This window comes from Hippopotamus amphibius, chromosome 4 (genome assembly GCF_030028045.1).
Source record: "Hippopotamus amphibius kiboko isolate mHipAmp2 chromosome 4, mHipAmp2.hap2, whole genome shotgun sequence".
Lineage (NCBI taxonomy): Eukaryota > Metazoa > Chordata > Mammalia > Artiodactyla > Hippopotamidae > Hippopotamus > Hippopotamus amphibius.
This window is the reverse complement of record NC_080189.1, coordinates 123241469-123256458: the sequence shown is the minus strand read 5'-3', so window position 1 is coordinate 123256458 and position 14990 is coordinate 123241469. Positions and strand designations below refer to the sequence as shown.

The window sequence follows — 14990 nt, the reverse complement described above, 5'->3', positions numbered from 1 at the left end:
TGGCCACACTCCTAAACTGCTGATATAAAATGCAGATTAAAGATGTTTATGAGAGCACAGTTGAGACTGTTTTCTAATAAAAATTCTCCAAGGGAGGATTAGTAAGGCTCTTAAGCAATTAAATATAACTTAAATAGGGATGGTCAGAATTTTAATCCTGTGTCACAGGTATGTTGGGAGGTGCTAATTCAGTAGAACAAGTGTGTTCATAAAGTTAGCAAATAAAGGGAATTCAAATGTGTTGTAAAGAGGGTTTTTTTAAATTTTATTGAAGTATAGTTGATTTACAGTGTTGTATTTACAAATTTCTGCTGTACAGCAAAGTGATTCAGTTAAATATATATATTTATACTTATATATATTTATTAAAAAATATATATGTACTTTTTCATACTCTTTCCATTATGGTTTATCACAGGATGTTGAATATAGTTCCCCGTGCTGTACAGTAGGACCTTGTTGTTTATCCATCCTGTATATCATAGTTTGCCTCTGCTAATCCCAAACTCACATTCCTTCCCTTCCCCACCCCCTACCTTTGGCAACCACAGGTCTATTCTCTATACCTGTGAGTCTATTTTTGTTTCATAGATATGTTGATTTGTATCATATTTTTGATTCCACATATAAGTGATATCATATGATATTTCTTTCTCTTTCTGACTTACTTCACTTAGTATGATAATCTCCAGGTCTATCCATGTTGCTACAAATGACATTAGTTCATTGTTTTTGATGGCTGAGTGGTATTCCATTGTGTGTGTATACACACACACCCCACATCTTCTTTATCCATTCATCTGTCAGTGGACATTTAGGTTGTTTCCATGTCTTGGCTATTGTAAACAGTGCTGCTGTGAACATAGGGGTGCATGTATCTTTTTGAATTATAGCTTTGTTTGGATATATGGGATTACTCGATCATATGGCAACTCTACTTTGAGTTTTTCGAGGAACCTCCATACTGTTTTCCATAGTGGCTGCACCAATTTCCATTCCCATCAACAGTGTAAGAGGATTCCCTTTTCTCCATACCCTCTCCAGCATTTGTTATTTGTGGACTTTTTAATGATGGCTGTTCTGACTGGTGTGAGGTGATACCTCATTGTAGTTTTGATTTTCATTTCTCTAATAGTTAGAGATGTTGAACATCTTTTCATGCGATCCCTATCAAATTACCCATGACATTTTCCACAGAACTAGAAAAACTAATCCTAAAATTTATGCAGAACCATAAAAGACTCGGAATTGCCAAAGCAATCCTGAGGAAGAAGAACAAAGCAGGAGGCATAACCCTCCAAGACTTCAGACAATACTACAAAGCTACAGTGTGGTACTGGCACAAAAACAGACACATGGATCAATGGAACAGAATAGAGAGCCCAGAAAAAAAAAAAAAAAAAAACCCACACACCTATGATCAATTAATCTTCAACATAGGAGGCAAGAATATAAAATGGGAAAAAGACAGCCTCTTCAGCAAGTGGTGCTGGGAAGGTTGGAGAGCCGCATGTAAATCAATGAAGTTAAAACACACCCTCTCACCATACACAAAAATAAACTCAAAATGGCTTAAAGACGTAAACATAAAGATGTGATGCCATAAAACTAGACGAGATCATGGGCAAAACATTCCTGACATAGATCGTACCAGTGTTTTCTTAGGTCATTCTCCGAAGGCAATAGAAATAAAAACAAAAATAAACAAATGGGACCCAATCAAACTTGCAAGCTTTTGCACAGCAAAGGAAACCGTAAACAAAACAAAAAGATAGCCTATGGGGAAAAAATATCTGCAAACAATGCAACCGGACAAGGGCTTAATTTCCAAAATATATAAACAGTTTATACAACTCAACGGCAAAAAAACAACCCCATTGAAAAATGGGCAGAAGACCTAAGTAGACATTTCTCCAAAGAAGACATGCAGAAGGAGAGTTTATTAACAGCTCTTTAGCCACACCATTTTCTAGAAGAGTTTGTTTGTGACAGGGCTCGTTAAGACCTTGAGGAAGATACTAGCTCAGATTTGCATAATGAGGAATTAATTATGAGGGGAGCAGGTTAGATGGGGTATTCTGAGGGGAAAAGAAACTGATTAAGGTCTCGCGGAAAGCAGGAGACCTAAAGATTTAAAAATCTTCATGCTTTGAAACCTTACGTACTTAGAAATCACTAAATTTGAATTCGACACAAAGGGATACGCAGAAAACAGCAAATGTGTATTAAGTTCCTGATGTTAGCTGGAGGCAGACCCTCCAAGGAAGCCCTGGACCCGTCTACTCCTTGGGGCTTGTCACCTTCAGCCCACAGTAGTTTTGTAATGCTCAGCAGGGACTTTCTCTAGCAAGAATCTCAGGTTTGCTGCCACACTGTGTTTCCTTCTACTTTAGTAGAGATTTTAAATGATGTTTTATGATGGTAGGAACTGAGGAGTCAAGGCACTCTTCAACACGTCTCCCCTTTTGGCCCACCTCACTTGAACCTGTGCCCATGTTTAAGTTACATACTTGATGAAAAAAGGTTTTTACCACAATAACAACACACAGGTATCAAAACCGCTTCCGCTGTTACATACAAGGCACTTTTCATTGCCTCCACTACATTCTCTCTAATCCTTTCCACACCCCTGTGAGTTTAGTGATGTTGTCCCATTTTATAGTTAGAATAACTGAGGCTCAGGGAGGTGAATTTATCGTCAAGGCACAGAGCTAGTAATATAAAATGTAACTGCCCATCTGACTCCAAAAATTATATTCTTAAAATTTTACTTAGGATTATCTGATACTTTAATGGGTCACCCTTATCAGCAAAGGCTATACTCTTAACCGCTGCGCTGTTCTTGGTCTTCTCCGTTTCTGTCTCAGTCACACAGATTTGAAGACTTACATAATCCCCACTTCTTATATAATCCCCATTTGGGGCTGCAACTGGTTTCCTTGATCTTGGGTACGTCAAAACTTCTTGCCAAGAGATGCATTTTTCATTTCCCTGATAGTTTAGTGGGTGATGCTGGGAGCTAACGTCACTTTCAGTTATTTAACACAAATGCTTCCTTACTGGGAGAGGAGCAAAGGCGCTCCGGGTCTGGCCGATGCTGTGAGCAGCACAGGTGCCAGGGGAAGACTTGGGCCTAGAGACCCACCCTACCTTGTGTGGCCGTCCAGCCCGGCTGTCACCCCTTCCCTGCCAGACCTTGGCACGTTAATTGCCGGCAGCCCCTTTTGTACACTCATACACAAAGCACACTCGAAAGTGTATTTGTATGTCAACCATCTGAAGGTTAAACAGACCTACATGTTAAAGAGAGATTCTGCTCTGCAGGGCAAAGATATACTGTAAATGGTCTCATTTTGCTTCCAATAGGTGCTGCCTCTTGTAGTCTCAAAGGAATTTTTTGTTGTTGTTGCTTTATTCTTCTTTCTTAGTTGGTTTGGGTGGTTATTTTCCTTAGAGGAAGAGGTCAGGGGAAACTAGGGAGAGGTAAGGGGGAATGGGGAAGAAGCAGCAGGCGTCCCATTCACTTATTCAGTAAATACCAAGTAGCTACATCACTTACCTGGGAGTCAGGAGTGCAGTGAGGGTGTCACCGAACCAGGTTCGTTTGTGCCAGCAAGCCAAACACTGAGACGCTGAGGTTTGCAGCAGAGAGTTTATTCACAAGGCAGCCAAGTGCGAAGAGCAAATCTCAAATCTGCCTCCACCAAGGGGCTCGAGGTGTTTGTGGGATAAACAGCAGCAGGGCGGTCTGAGGCGTGGGGAGAGTGGGGAGAGGCGATTGGGAAAAGGTTCCGGAATCCTTGTTCTGCGCAGGTGTAGCTAGGCTACTGGCCTCTACATGATCCAAGCTTTCCATCCTCTGCACGTGTAAAAGGACACTCACGCATGCCCAGTTGGAGGGTCGGTGGTCCTATCCAGTCTTAACCGGCTCAGCTCAAACTAGACACAGCTGACTCCAAGTTCCTAGAAAACAGCTGAGCAGGTATCATTGTTTAGGCTATGTGGCCCTTGGAGGACATGCAAGTCTTAAAAGACCTTGATTAGTGAAGGCAGGTGAGATGGATTTGACTATTATGATGCACGATTTCAAGGGCAAAAACAGCCAGAGATCCTGCCCTCATGGGGCTGCGGTGTTTGGGGAAGACAGAAGTTACTCAGATAATCTAATGAGCGTGCGGCTAAGCCAGGTGTCCTTTGGGGAAAGTGTGCAGTGCACACATGCCCAGGCAGGAATCGGGACAGACTTTCGTGAGCAAGTGTCCTACAGCTGAGACCTGAAGGTCAAAGGGGAGATGAAGGGGTGCAGTGAGAGGGCCAGAGGCAGGCCAGAAGAGGGTTCAAGATGGCCCAAGAGGTGATGAGGCCAACTATCCAGGTCCCATCGACCATATTAGAGTTTGTTTCTACTCTGTGAGAAATGAGACCCCATTGAAAGGTCTTAAGCAGGGACGTGACAAGATCAAATTCTTCCCTTGCCAGAGGACCGGAAGGGGAAGTTCAGGCAACATCCAATCTTTGCTACTTCCCAGGGACCTTCCAGGGGCCCAGAGGAAGAAGGGATGGGAGAAGGGGGCTTTTGCTTTGCCACCCTACAAGCTGAGCAGGACCCAGTCTGGCCAAGCCCCCATACACCCTGAACCCACTACACACACGTGGGTAGATGTTGCCACCTGGCAATGCAGCGTCTCCAGCTGTGTGCAGACCTCTGGAGGGCATCCAGGGTATGCAGTGGGGGTGAGGGGAACAGGCCAGAGAGAGCCCCTAGATTAAGGGATCAGTTGGGGTAGGCACTGGGCTAGGCATGGGAGGGGGCGACAGAGGAGCGTCTCCGGCTCCCGCTTCCATCAGGAGGAAACCGCCGAGCAGGACTGAAGGACAGTGTTATTCACCAGAGCAGTGACACGGGCATTTGCTGGCTGATTGGGACATTGGTGCTTGTACTTACTTGTGATAGACAGCATAACGCTCTCCTCCACGGAGTGTGCTGCACTTCAGAGTGCTTTCACAAGCCCTTGTTGGGAGAGGCTCCCCTGGAAGCTACGTGGGAGGTCCCTGGTTTCCCCATTAACCAGTCTTAATTGTTGGGAGAAACGTTTTCTTCCCGGTGCCTCCTTGCCAGTCATGCTCTCTGTTCTTTTGTGTAGTCCAGTCTCGATGTGATAAATGCGTCCCTCTCGGCATCCAGCTTTGCCTTTCAGGGCAATAAGCCTCACTCTGCACCAGCCCGAAGTGTGAGGCTACCACTTTGGCCGGAGGCACTGCCAGGGACCGTGACAGCACCATAAAAGAGGCTCCTGGCCGCTCTTAGGGAAATCTTCTTGCCTCTGCCACCCCATCGCTCACAGCCTTCCCCCACGTGCACTTTTGTGAGTTTGCTGTATTTAAACGTGGGGTTGTGTTTAAGGCATCACTGACCATGTCGCTTCCCACCTTCCAGTTTCTTGCCCAGTTGAAGCTCATGGACTACAGCCTCCTGGTGGGAATCCACGATGTGGAGAGAGCCGAACAGGAAGAGGTGGAGTGTGAAGAGAATGACGGGGAGGAGGAGGGGGAGAGCGATGGCACCCACCCTGTCGGAACCCCTCCCGACAGTCCTGGAAATACACTCAACAGCTCACCACCCTTGGCTCCGGGCGAGTTTGACCCAAACATTGATGTTTATGGAATTAAATGCCATGAAAGTAAGCTGAGTTACTATCAACTCTTTTTACCGTTGGTTGGATTTTTTTTTTTTTTGCATTGTTATCTGCTGGTAATCATCACCCCGGTTAAAAGCATGCTGCCCTGTAAGATTCATTCTTGAAAGTCCCAATCAATTGATTTCAAGACAAAGTATGTTAAAGGTAACCGTAATCTCTGGTTTTGAAATGTAACATGATGAGGTCCTTGAGCTGTGTGATGTTGAGGGAACAGAGTGGAACCACACCAGAGTGTTGTATATATACAACACCCACATGCATGTGCTTTCGTAAATGTCCATACCATATATGACACATTTTAAAATCTTTTTCTTAGCTGTGTCTCTTTTATGTGGATCTCAAGTGTCACAAGTCTATCCTGAGTACATACATGGTCCACTCCAAACCTCTGGTGGGCGTCGTGTAGGGCAGGCATTTCATTGCTACCAGCCCTTTCCTTCTTGGGAGTGCTGAAGCTGGTTGGGGTGTGGGATGAGAATTCCTCCCCCCCAATTAAGAGGTCTGTGGCCCTCTTCTCTAAAGTAAGATCCATCTTAATCCTCAAAATCCGGGTGATCAGGTATTTGTAGGAATATTACATGCTACCTTAGCTACTTACACATGAAAAAAAAAAAAGATAAAAACAGACCTAATTTTTTGAGTAATAAAAATTGTTGTTCATCATTGTTTCAGCCCAGCAGCCAGGAGAGGCGAGTTGTGTTTTTACTTCGCTCATCAAACCTGTCCCTTCCACACACGAAGTCAGACATAAGCAGATGCACTTTTCCTTATTGTCCGTAATTGAAACAGCTTGTTTGTGGAGATATGTAGAAGATGGGTATTGTGGATGATATGTGCCTTTATCCAGTTCTGATACTAGATCCAGTGAGAATGTGGAACCGTTATATGTAATGGTACGAAAGCATTAGGGAACATAATTACTTCTGCTTGGTTTAGAGGGTATGTTTTAAATAGCATTTTTCTTTACACCAAAGCAAGAAACAATCATTACAGAAAATGCAGATGAACAAAAAATAAAAACACTCAGTCTCACCCTTGGACCTCTACTGGTAATATCTTGGGGTTATGTTCTTTTTCTTACTTTTTAAATTGAGAGAGAATTGGGGATAGAGTTAAGCTGTTTCATAGGGATACGCCTATCATTTATTGCCTTTGTTTTCAGACCCCTTCGACCCCCAACCCACTGAATCCCTCACCCCTTCCTCCATCAGCAGCTTGCACTTTTCCAGGTGCTGTCATCACCTGTCCCACAATCACCACTCTCATCCCTTTACAGATTCGCCTAGGAAAGAGGTGTACTTCATGGCAATTATTGACATTCTGACTCATTATGATGCAAAAAAGAAAGCTGCCCACGCTGCAAAAACTGTTAAACACGGCGTAAGTATCCGTTTGGTTTCCCTCTCTGCTCCCCACTTCCTGTCATGCAGGGACCAGCTCAGGTCCTCTCCTTGCTGCTGAGCTGCCCACAGTCCCTCAGCGGCTCTGGGTCCCTACAGGAGTCACGCTCATGTAGAGTCAGGGCCCGCACACCCCCGCATCATGAGAATATTACGCATTGTTTTTTGTTCGAAAAATGTTTCAAAGACAAAAGGGCTGCATGACGACGGCTAAGTGTTTTAATATGAAATGTTCAGAACTGAAGCATTATTCTCTGCTTCAGACGCTTCCAAGATATGCAATATTATATTTCTTTCCGCACAGTGGATTGTATTCTTTTCTATGACAGAAATTTTTTGTGTGAGATCAAAGTTTAATAATATGAATCCCTCGCTTTTATTGTCCTTGCTCGGAACTCTCACTATTCCCGGTCTATGGTAGCTTGTTGAATCCCTGTGACGAGCCTGTGAGGGACAGCCAGCGCACTTCTGCTTATCCAGTGAAGGGACTGAGGACCAGAGCTTTCGCGGTAACTTGCCAGGATCACGTCACTAGGCAGTGGTAGAGAGGTCTGCTCCCGAGGACCCAGCCCCGCCCCCGCTCTACCGGGGAACCCCACCTGGCTGGTTGGACTTCACAGGTCCTGCGTCTCCACTGTGCTTGCATCACAGGGATCCAGTTTGGCTTTCCAGGTGTGCCAAAAAGGCCACAGAGCCCATCCCACAAGGATGAACTGTGCCCTGGCTCGTTCCCCCTGCAAGGAGAGGCGCTTCCCCGAAGTGCAGAGCCAACAAAGATCCACCAGAACATCAACCTCTATGAAAGGCTCCTTTTCTCTATTTTAAAATCAAAGAGGCTGTCATCCCAGCAATGGAACCAGCCTAACATCATACCCCATTTGCCACAGAAATATTTCAGTCACATCGTCAACTGTTTTTGGTATTCCCGCTGTGTGCAGTGCACGGACCAGGACCTCACCTGGCCCACTGAATGTGTTAAAATTCTCTGTCAGTCAGAGAGAAGGGTACACAGTAGCTCTCACCCGGAGTTGGCGCCACAGCCTCCTGAGTAACGTTTGTAAACTGTGTGCCTGCCAGATGCACCACCCCTTTCCCTGATTCTGGGCCCAGCTCTGGAAGCTGGGGGAGGGACCTCTAAACGGCTCCTGTAATTGTGATGCTCGCCTCTGGTTGAAAAGCCTGGGTGTACTGCAAGGACAGAACTGGGCTGGAATCCTGTTTCTCCTTTCCAGTTGTGTGACCTGGAGGAAATACTCTGACACTTCAGTTCCCCAAGCTGACAGGGTCCTAATGCCTTGCTGATGGGGTTTTGTGGTGAACAGGCTGAACAGGGGGGAGATGCTCTGTGTTTGTTCCCACCTTTCCTCAAACCTGCTGTGATATTCTAGACCACGTGAAATTGGAAACGTGCCACAGCAAACATGGTTCCACTTGTGTCTCCCCTGTACCTCACCAGCTCGGCTCCACGACACAGCACATGGCCTAACATCACGTGCAGTCTGCAAGAGCAAGACTTTACTCTTTGCAAAAAAATGTGTCAAGCTGCTGCTGGGAACCATTCTCTGCCTTCAAAACCAGGGCTCCTCCGTGGAGATCCCAGTGGCCCAGGCCAGGCATGGAAATTACAGGTTCCCCTGTGAGCTGTGTGTATAAAAATAGCACCTGGCGACATAGTAAAACTCTGGTCCTGCCCTGTGCAGCTCAGGAAACTGGCCAGTAACTACCAAGGGTCTGCTGGCCTGCACTATGCTCTCCTCATAGGAAACTCCCGCTGAGCCTCTGCAAGGGGCCAGCTTCCCAGCTCCAAGCAGGCCTCTGTGAACTGGGACAATGGCACCCCTGTGCCTGTGCTGTGGGGACCAGCCCCTACCCCTCTGGGGGAGATGCAGTCACAGCGCTATGTTTTACCTACATAATGGTGCCAGCAAAGAGCCCAGGCAGCTGACACCGCCCCTCACTTCTGAGCACCCAGCCGCTTACCTCGGTCCTGAAAAATGAACACCGTCCTTGTGTCCTTGTCATTGGAGTTTCCCTTTGGCCAAATGTTGCTGTTTGTGTCATTCTCGAGGTATCTCCAATCCGCTCTCTTGAGAGACAGAAGTATCCTCCCTGTGGCTTCTGAATGTAGGCCATGCAGATCCCACATGTGATGGGAGCATCTCAAACATGGTTGGTTGCTTTTTTTTTTCAGTGGCAGCAGTCACAGTGTGTGTAACAATGGCATCTGTTGTTCCTACGACTGCCTCATTTTCACACACAGATTCATAAGACCCCTAGTTATTAAGCCAATATCCAAGATATCCTGAGTTATGAGTAGAGGTCCCTATGATAAACCATAATGGAGAAGAATATTAAAAAAAAAATGTATATATATAGCTCACTTCGCTGTATAGCAGAAATCAACACAACAAATATATGTCTATCAATATAAAAATATATTGATTAAAAAGAGGCTACACAGGTTTGAAAATGACTGTCTTCAACAGTCAGCTGCAGTGGAAGTTCCTGTAGATACCGATAGTAATTCTATCACTGTTCCTCTCCTCTCACGCTGCCCAGGCTGGTGCAGAGATCTCCACCGTGAACCCAGAACAGTATTCGAAGCGCTTTTTGGACTTTATTGGCCACATCTTGACGTAACATCCTGTACAACTACGGATGGACATGAGTGTGGGAAGGACAGAGGTGGCATCGGTGCAGGAAAAATGAAAACCAAACTCAGTGAAGCACACCTCCTCGTTTACATCTTCAGGCCAAGATGACTGATTTGGGGGCTACTCGCTTTAACAGCTACCTGATATTTCCCAGCATCATTCTAGCTATTTCTGACGTGTGTGTGCGCGCGTGCGTGTGCATCTTAAAAGTTAATTGATTAATTAATGGAAACCGACCAGTTTTGGTCAGAGTGTGTTTGGGGCAACAACCCTCTGATTCCAGCTGTGGACGAATAAATGGGTGAGTGAGTGAGTGAGCACATGCAGGGGGGAGGGGGAGAAAGCAATGCATGTCAGACCAGCCAGGTTGGCACCACACGATAAACTGTGGATCAGTTTATTTTTTTGGAGTTGACAGATGTGAGACAGTATTTGTAATAATAATGGAGATAATAATAATGATGGTGATTAAAAAGAAAAAAAACTCACTGCAGATGTTACACTTACACCACGCACACTGACACTCCTTAACAGTGGCACCCCGGGCGCTGGACGGAGGAGCCTGGCATCTCCTGCGTGTCCTGGTTCAGGTGTTAGGATTCCTGGTGTCCGGGGACGGACGCCTCTCCTCCAGCAGGAAGCTGATGCCCCTAGTGACTCTCTCTGTACATTTTCACCTCAGTAAATATGTCCAGGAAAACTGCTTACTTCTCTTTTCTTGCCTGGAGCTTCTTCACTGATACACTCTTACGTTGCAATATAGGAATTAATGCTACAAAATAAAAATAAAGCTTACCTGAAAAGTGCATAGTTTTGGGCAATGGTATCTACATCTCCCTTGGTGGGTGGGAAAGTGAGCAAAGCATCTAGAACTCTCAATTCTCCTGATACAACAGTGGTATTTTGTTATGAATTTGCCCTTTACCTGAAACCCCTCAGTATTACTGTTTACATTATTAGGAAAACAGGGATATTTTTGAATCTAAAAATTTAATGTACAGCATGCGATTTCTGAAGTTTACATGTAAAGTCATTTTACAGCATAGGTGAAATAATGTTTGTCATATTTTGAGATGTATGCTGCAGTCACGTTTTGGGGGTGAATTTTTTATTCAAAGTGCATGGTAGGCAGTCTTTTACAGGAAAAGGAAAAGGGTTGTTTTCCTCCAGATGTACATTTATCAACCTAATGATTTTTTTTTTAAAGAAAATGTTTAACCCAGATCTGGTTATGTGAATTCATTGCCCTAAACTGTGCTGATTGTGTCTAATCAAGTTATAAATTTCCAACATCGATCATGTATTTACCAACTTCCTGGCATTTTCTGAAAGGCGTCAAGCTAAAATATTAGACTTGCTTAGAATAGGTTATCAACTTATACACTGTGCTAAAGCTGTGCCTTTGAAATTCTTTGTTTAAAACGTGAGATGATTTTTGTAGGCAGGTTCAGAAAAGAAAAAAATAGTTACTTACAACTCAGCAAATACCCCCACCATACTGCCTCTCCCAGCAACTTGACTTCAGGGCTTATAAAGCCTGCAGCTGTGCCCAATATGTGTGTGTTTACTTCAGAAAACGCGGTGACGGCGGCCGGAATCCTGGGAAGCCGGCAGCAAGGCCATTCTACTACATCTACTGACTTCGCATAGATTTGTTATCCTCAACAGACAATGTCAACAGCACTGTGACCTGGTTGTCCAAACCTGTATTTTATGTTTTTAAAGTAATTGAGATGGTGATTTAATATTTCCCCCCACCATTCATTTTGCCATCGAGTCCCTTTCAGTGCTCTGAAGTTATGCTGTAGTTTCTTTGATCCAGGATTACAAAAGGGAGACCCTGAAGTAAAGAGAAGGTACCCATACATTATTTGCATAACTGTTTCCTTTGTGGCCAATCTGTGTATGCTTTTAGAAGTTTACAAAATGCTTTATTTTTGTCTGTAACAGTCTCCGTCATCCATTCTGTTGATCAGCTCTTTGGACAGAGTGAGGACGTCTGCCTTGTATCTCCTAGTGCTAACAGTACACTCCAGTCATGAGCCGGGCTTCACAAAATAAAGCACTTTGATGACTCAATTGTGTGTCTCTATTGCAAACAAAGTTTAGATACTCGGCACTAAGAGTGTCTGTAGCTGATCCCTGAAGAAGTCAAAGCAAAATTGAATCTTTTCATGATCAAGAGCTTTGCCTTCAACCTGTGAACTATTTTGTTAGTATAAATAATAGACTTCCATGACAAAACTAACTTACTGAAAGATGGATAAAGACAGAGAAAAGAAATCTCTTCAGTGACTACCCTTTAAAGTTACATAGTTTTACTTTTAAAATTTATCAGCCATAGTTCTGTATGTCAGCGTTTTTTTTGAAACTTTACTGGGATGCCATTGGTGGCTATAGAAGGCTTTTTAGAGCGTTCCATTGTCACTGGTGCCAGGTGAGCAAACACAGTTCAGCAGTAGCACTTGTTTTGAAAATGTGTAATCGTTCTAATGTGAACACACTAGACACACCCTCAAACATCTACCTCAGCTCAACATGTTGGGGGGCACAGTGGCCAGGACCTGGAGCCGCAACTTTGCCTATACTCACATCACTCTCCTTCCTTCACTTTCAGCAACCCAAGAGCTGCAGCCCTTCTGATGTCCACTACCCAAGACCACAGGCATCCTCCGGGTCTTTTTCAAGATACTGTGCCACATTTATTGTATTTATGTACTTCCTCACCATTTAGTATGTTTAAAACTGTGCTACTGTTTGTATTAATAGGCTCCTTTTTTTTTTTTCAGTGTATCACTAATGACACTTTTGGTTGTTGTGTCCCAATCCCATGAGCTCTTGTGGTTTTTACTGTGTGATTTTGCACAGAGCAGGGATTTTTAGGAACATATATGTTACGTTACAGCAGAGCTGACTGTGGTCAGCAGGGAGCTTAAATTCCATTTTCTTTGTGGAACACAGACATTCATTTTCATTTTGGTTAATTTTGTGGGCTGAATTCACATTAGTCCCAGAAAACTGGTTATTGCTAATTCATAGAAGGACCAGAGTTGGTCTGAAGCATTAATCCTTCATGCGGCACTTTTGGAAATAGTGATTACGGGTTAAATACAAGAGATTAGGAACTGTATATAGTAATAATGAAGTGGTAATGCATATAATATATAAATGTGTAAAATGAAGCGGGGGAGTGGAAAGGCGACAAGGCCGAGAGGTTTAAGCCCTGGAGTTCTTTCTTAGTGGACTCTGGCGGCCCCAGCACTGCACACGGCCTCTCCAGGAATTCTGTAATTAACACAAAAATAGTGGTCATAGTGTGTGTCCTGCACACGCACAGTCTTCTTCCAGCTCTTAAAATCACACCCCATCTCTTCCTCTCTCCGTATCTTAAATAGCACTTTACTCAGCTCCAGTCATGTGACTGCTATGTTAAAATAAAAAAGTTACCCTCTGAAGGGCAGAAACCTGCCCGCCTTTTGGATCCCTGTGCATGAGAGTTACCTGACCCAGCTGCTCAGCCCCACTGTCTGCAGCCCATCCTCACACACGACTGGCCTGACCCTGTAACCGGCCTGGCTCTGCAACCGTCAGTACACCATAAAGTGGCCCAGAAGACCGGTGAAGTGTCTGGAAAAGTAGAGTTGACAAGTTCTTCTGAGTGATTATTGAAAGTTCCTTCATAAACGGAAACCCTGTCATCTAAACCAAATGTCTTTCAGAAGTTTAGTCCTGTTTTTGCGATTCTGTCAAAATCCTGCCAAAGGGTCATTAACATGCCATAGTGTATAATTTTCTCTCTTAAACACTTGTGTTTAGTTTAACTTCATAAGAGAGGGACAAAGGTTAGCATTTCTCCAAATCCACTATGATATGTCTGTGTTTTATGGACTCCTACACGTGCTGCTGGGAGATAGGTCCCAGATGAGGAAACCTTGGCCCAGAGAAGCTAAGGGACTTGTCCAAAGTCACACGATAGTTGACAGCAAAGCCAGGGCTGGGACTGGGCTCTGCGGCAACTCAAGACTGAAAGCTGAATGAGTGAGTGATGGACCTGGTACCTACTGGGGCTCCAGAGCTCACGACCACCCCTCCTCTGTCAAAGCTCTTCTTTTACCCGTCCCTTCAACTGCCTCTGGAGAGCCCTGCCTGGGGTGCGTCCTCCAGGATTGTATAGCAAATGGTCCACACATTTCATTTTATGAGAGTCGATCTACATTATTCCATTTTCCTATCGTTTTCTCCTAGTCCAACAGCATTTTATTACTTTTTAAATCAAAGAGTCTCATTGGGGAATATAAAAATATCCCTAGACCTACTGAATGGCAGTCTCTGGAGGGCGACCTTGAAAATCTATAATTTAAATGTTTCCCAGGTGCTTCTGATGAATGGCCTGGTTTGGAAAACACTGTCTTAAGTGCTTTCCCTTCCACTGAACTGATCACTAATTTTAAATATTTTTTGTAATATGCTTCCCTCCCCGTCCTTCCTACCTCTCCCCCTCCCCCTTTTCTGTACTTGTTATATATGAACAAAGTAGCTTCTTACTGATTACAGCGGGGGTCAGCCAACCACAACCTGAGGGCCAAATCCAGGCCACCACATGATTTTTGTAAATAAAGTTTTATTGAAACACAGCTGTGCCCATTCATTCACATATTTTCTACGGCTGCTTTCAAACCATAGTGGTGGTTTGTAGAGTTGTGACTAAGACTGATGTATCACAAAGCCTAAAACATTTCGCTGACCTCTGAAAGAGCCTCATTTTATTTTATTTTTTTAATTCACCTGAGTAAATTTTTGTTTTTCTTTTTAAGATTTATTTTATTACTTATTTATTTTTGGCTGCATTGGGTCTTTGTTGCTGTGCATGGGCTTTCTCTAGTTGTGGCGAGCGGAGGTTACTCCTCGTTGTGGTACAAGGGTTTCTCATTGCAGTGGCTTCTCTTGTTGCAGAGCGTGGGCTCTAGGTGTGCAGCCTTCAGTAATTGCGACACGTGGGCTCAGTAGTTGTGGCTCACAGGCTCTAGAGTGCTGGGTCAGTAGTTGTGGCACATGGGCTTAGCTGCTCAGCAGCATGTGGGATCTTCCCAGGCCAGGGCTCGAACCTGTGTCCCCTGAATTGGCAGGCGGATTCTTAACCACTGCACCACCAGGGAAGCCCAAGAGCCTCATCTTAATATCACAAAGTAGTTTCTGCAAAACCATGGACTTCGGCTACACTGAAGTATTATCTACAT

The 14990-nt window shown here is 44.5% G+C and overlaps 1 protein-coding gene across 2 annotated transcripts in view; it reads left to right on the top strand.

Annotated features, from left to right (window-relative positions):
* The window catches only part of PIP4K2A (phosphatidylinositol-5-phosphate 4-kinase type 2 alpha), a 176568-nt gene extending 164737 nt beyond the window's left edge, over positions 1–11831 (top strand). For both annotated transcript variants that reach the window (XM_057731214.1, XM_057731215.1), the window contains exons 8-10: positions 5438–5681; positions 6976–7079; positions 9659–11831. In XM_057731214.1, the coding sequence (XP_057587197.1) occupies positions 5438–5681; positions 6976–7079; positions 9659–9739 (429 nt within the window). In that variant the 3' untranslated portion in view covers positions 9740–11831. The remainder of the gene's footprint in view (positions 1–5437; positions 5682–6975; positions 7080–9658) is intronic.
* Positions 11832–14990: the final 3159 nt, after the last annotated feature.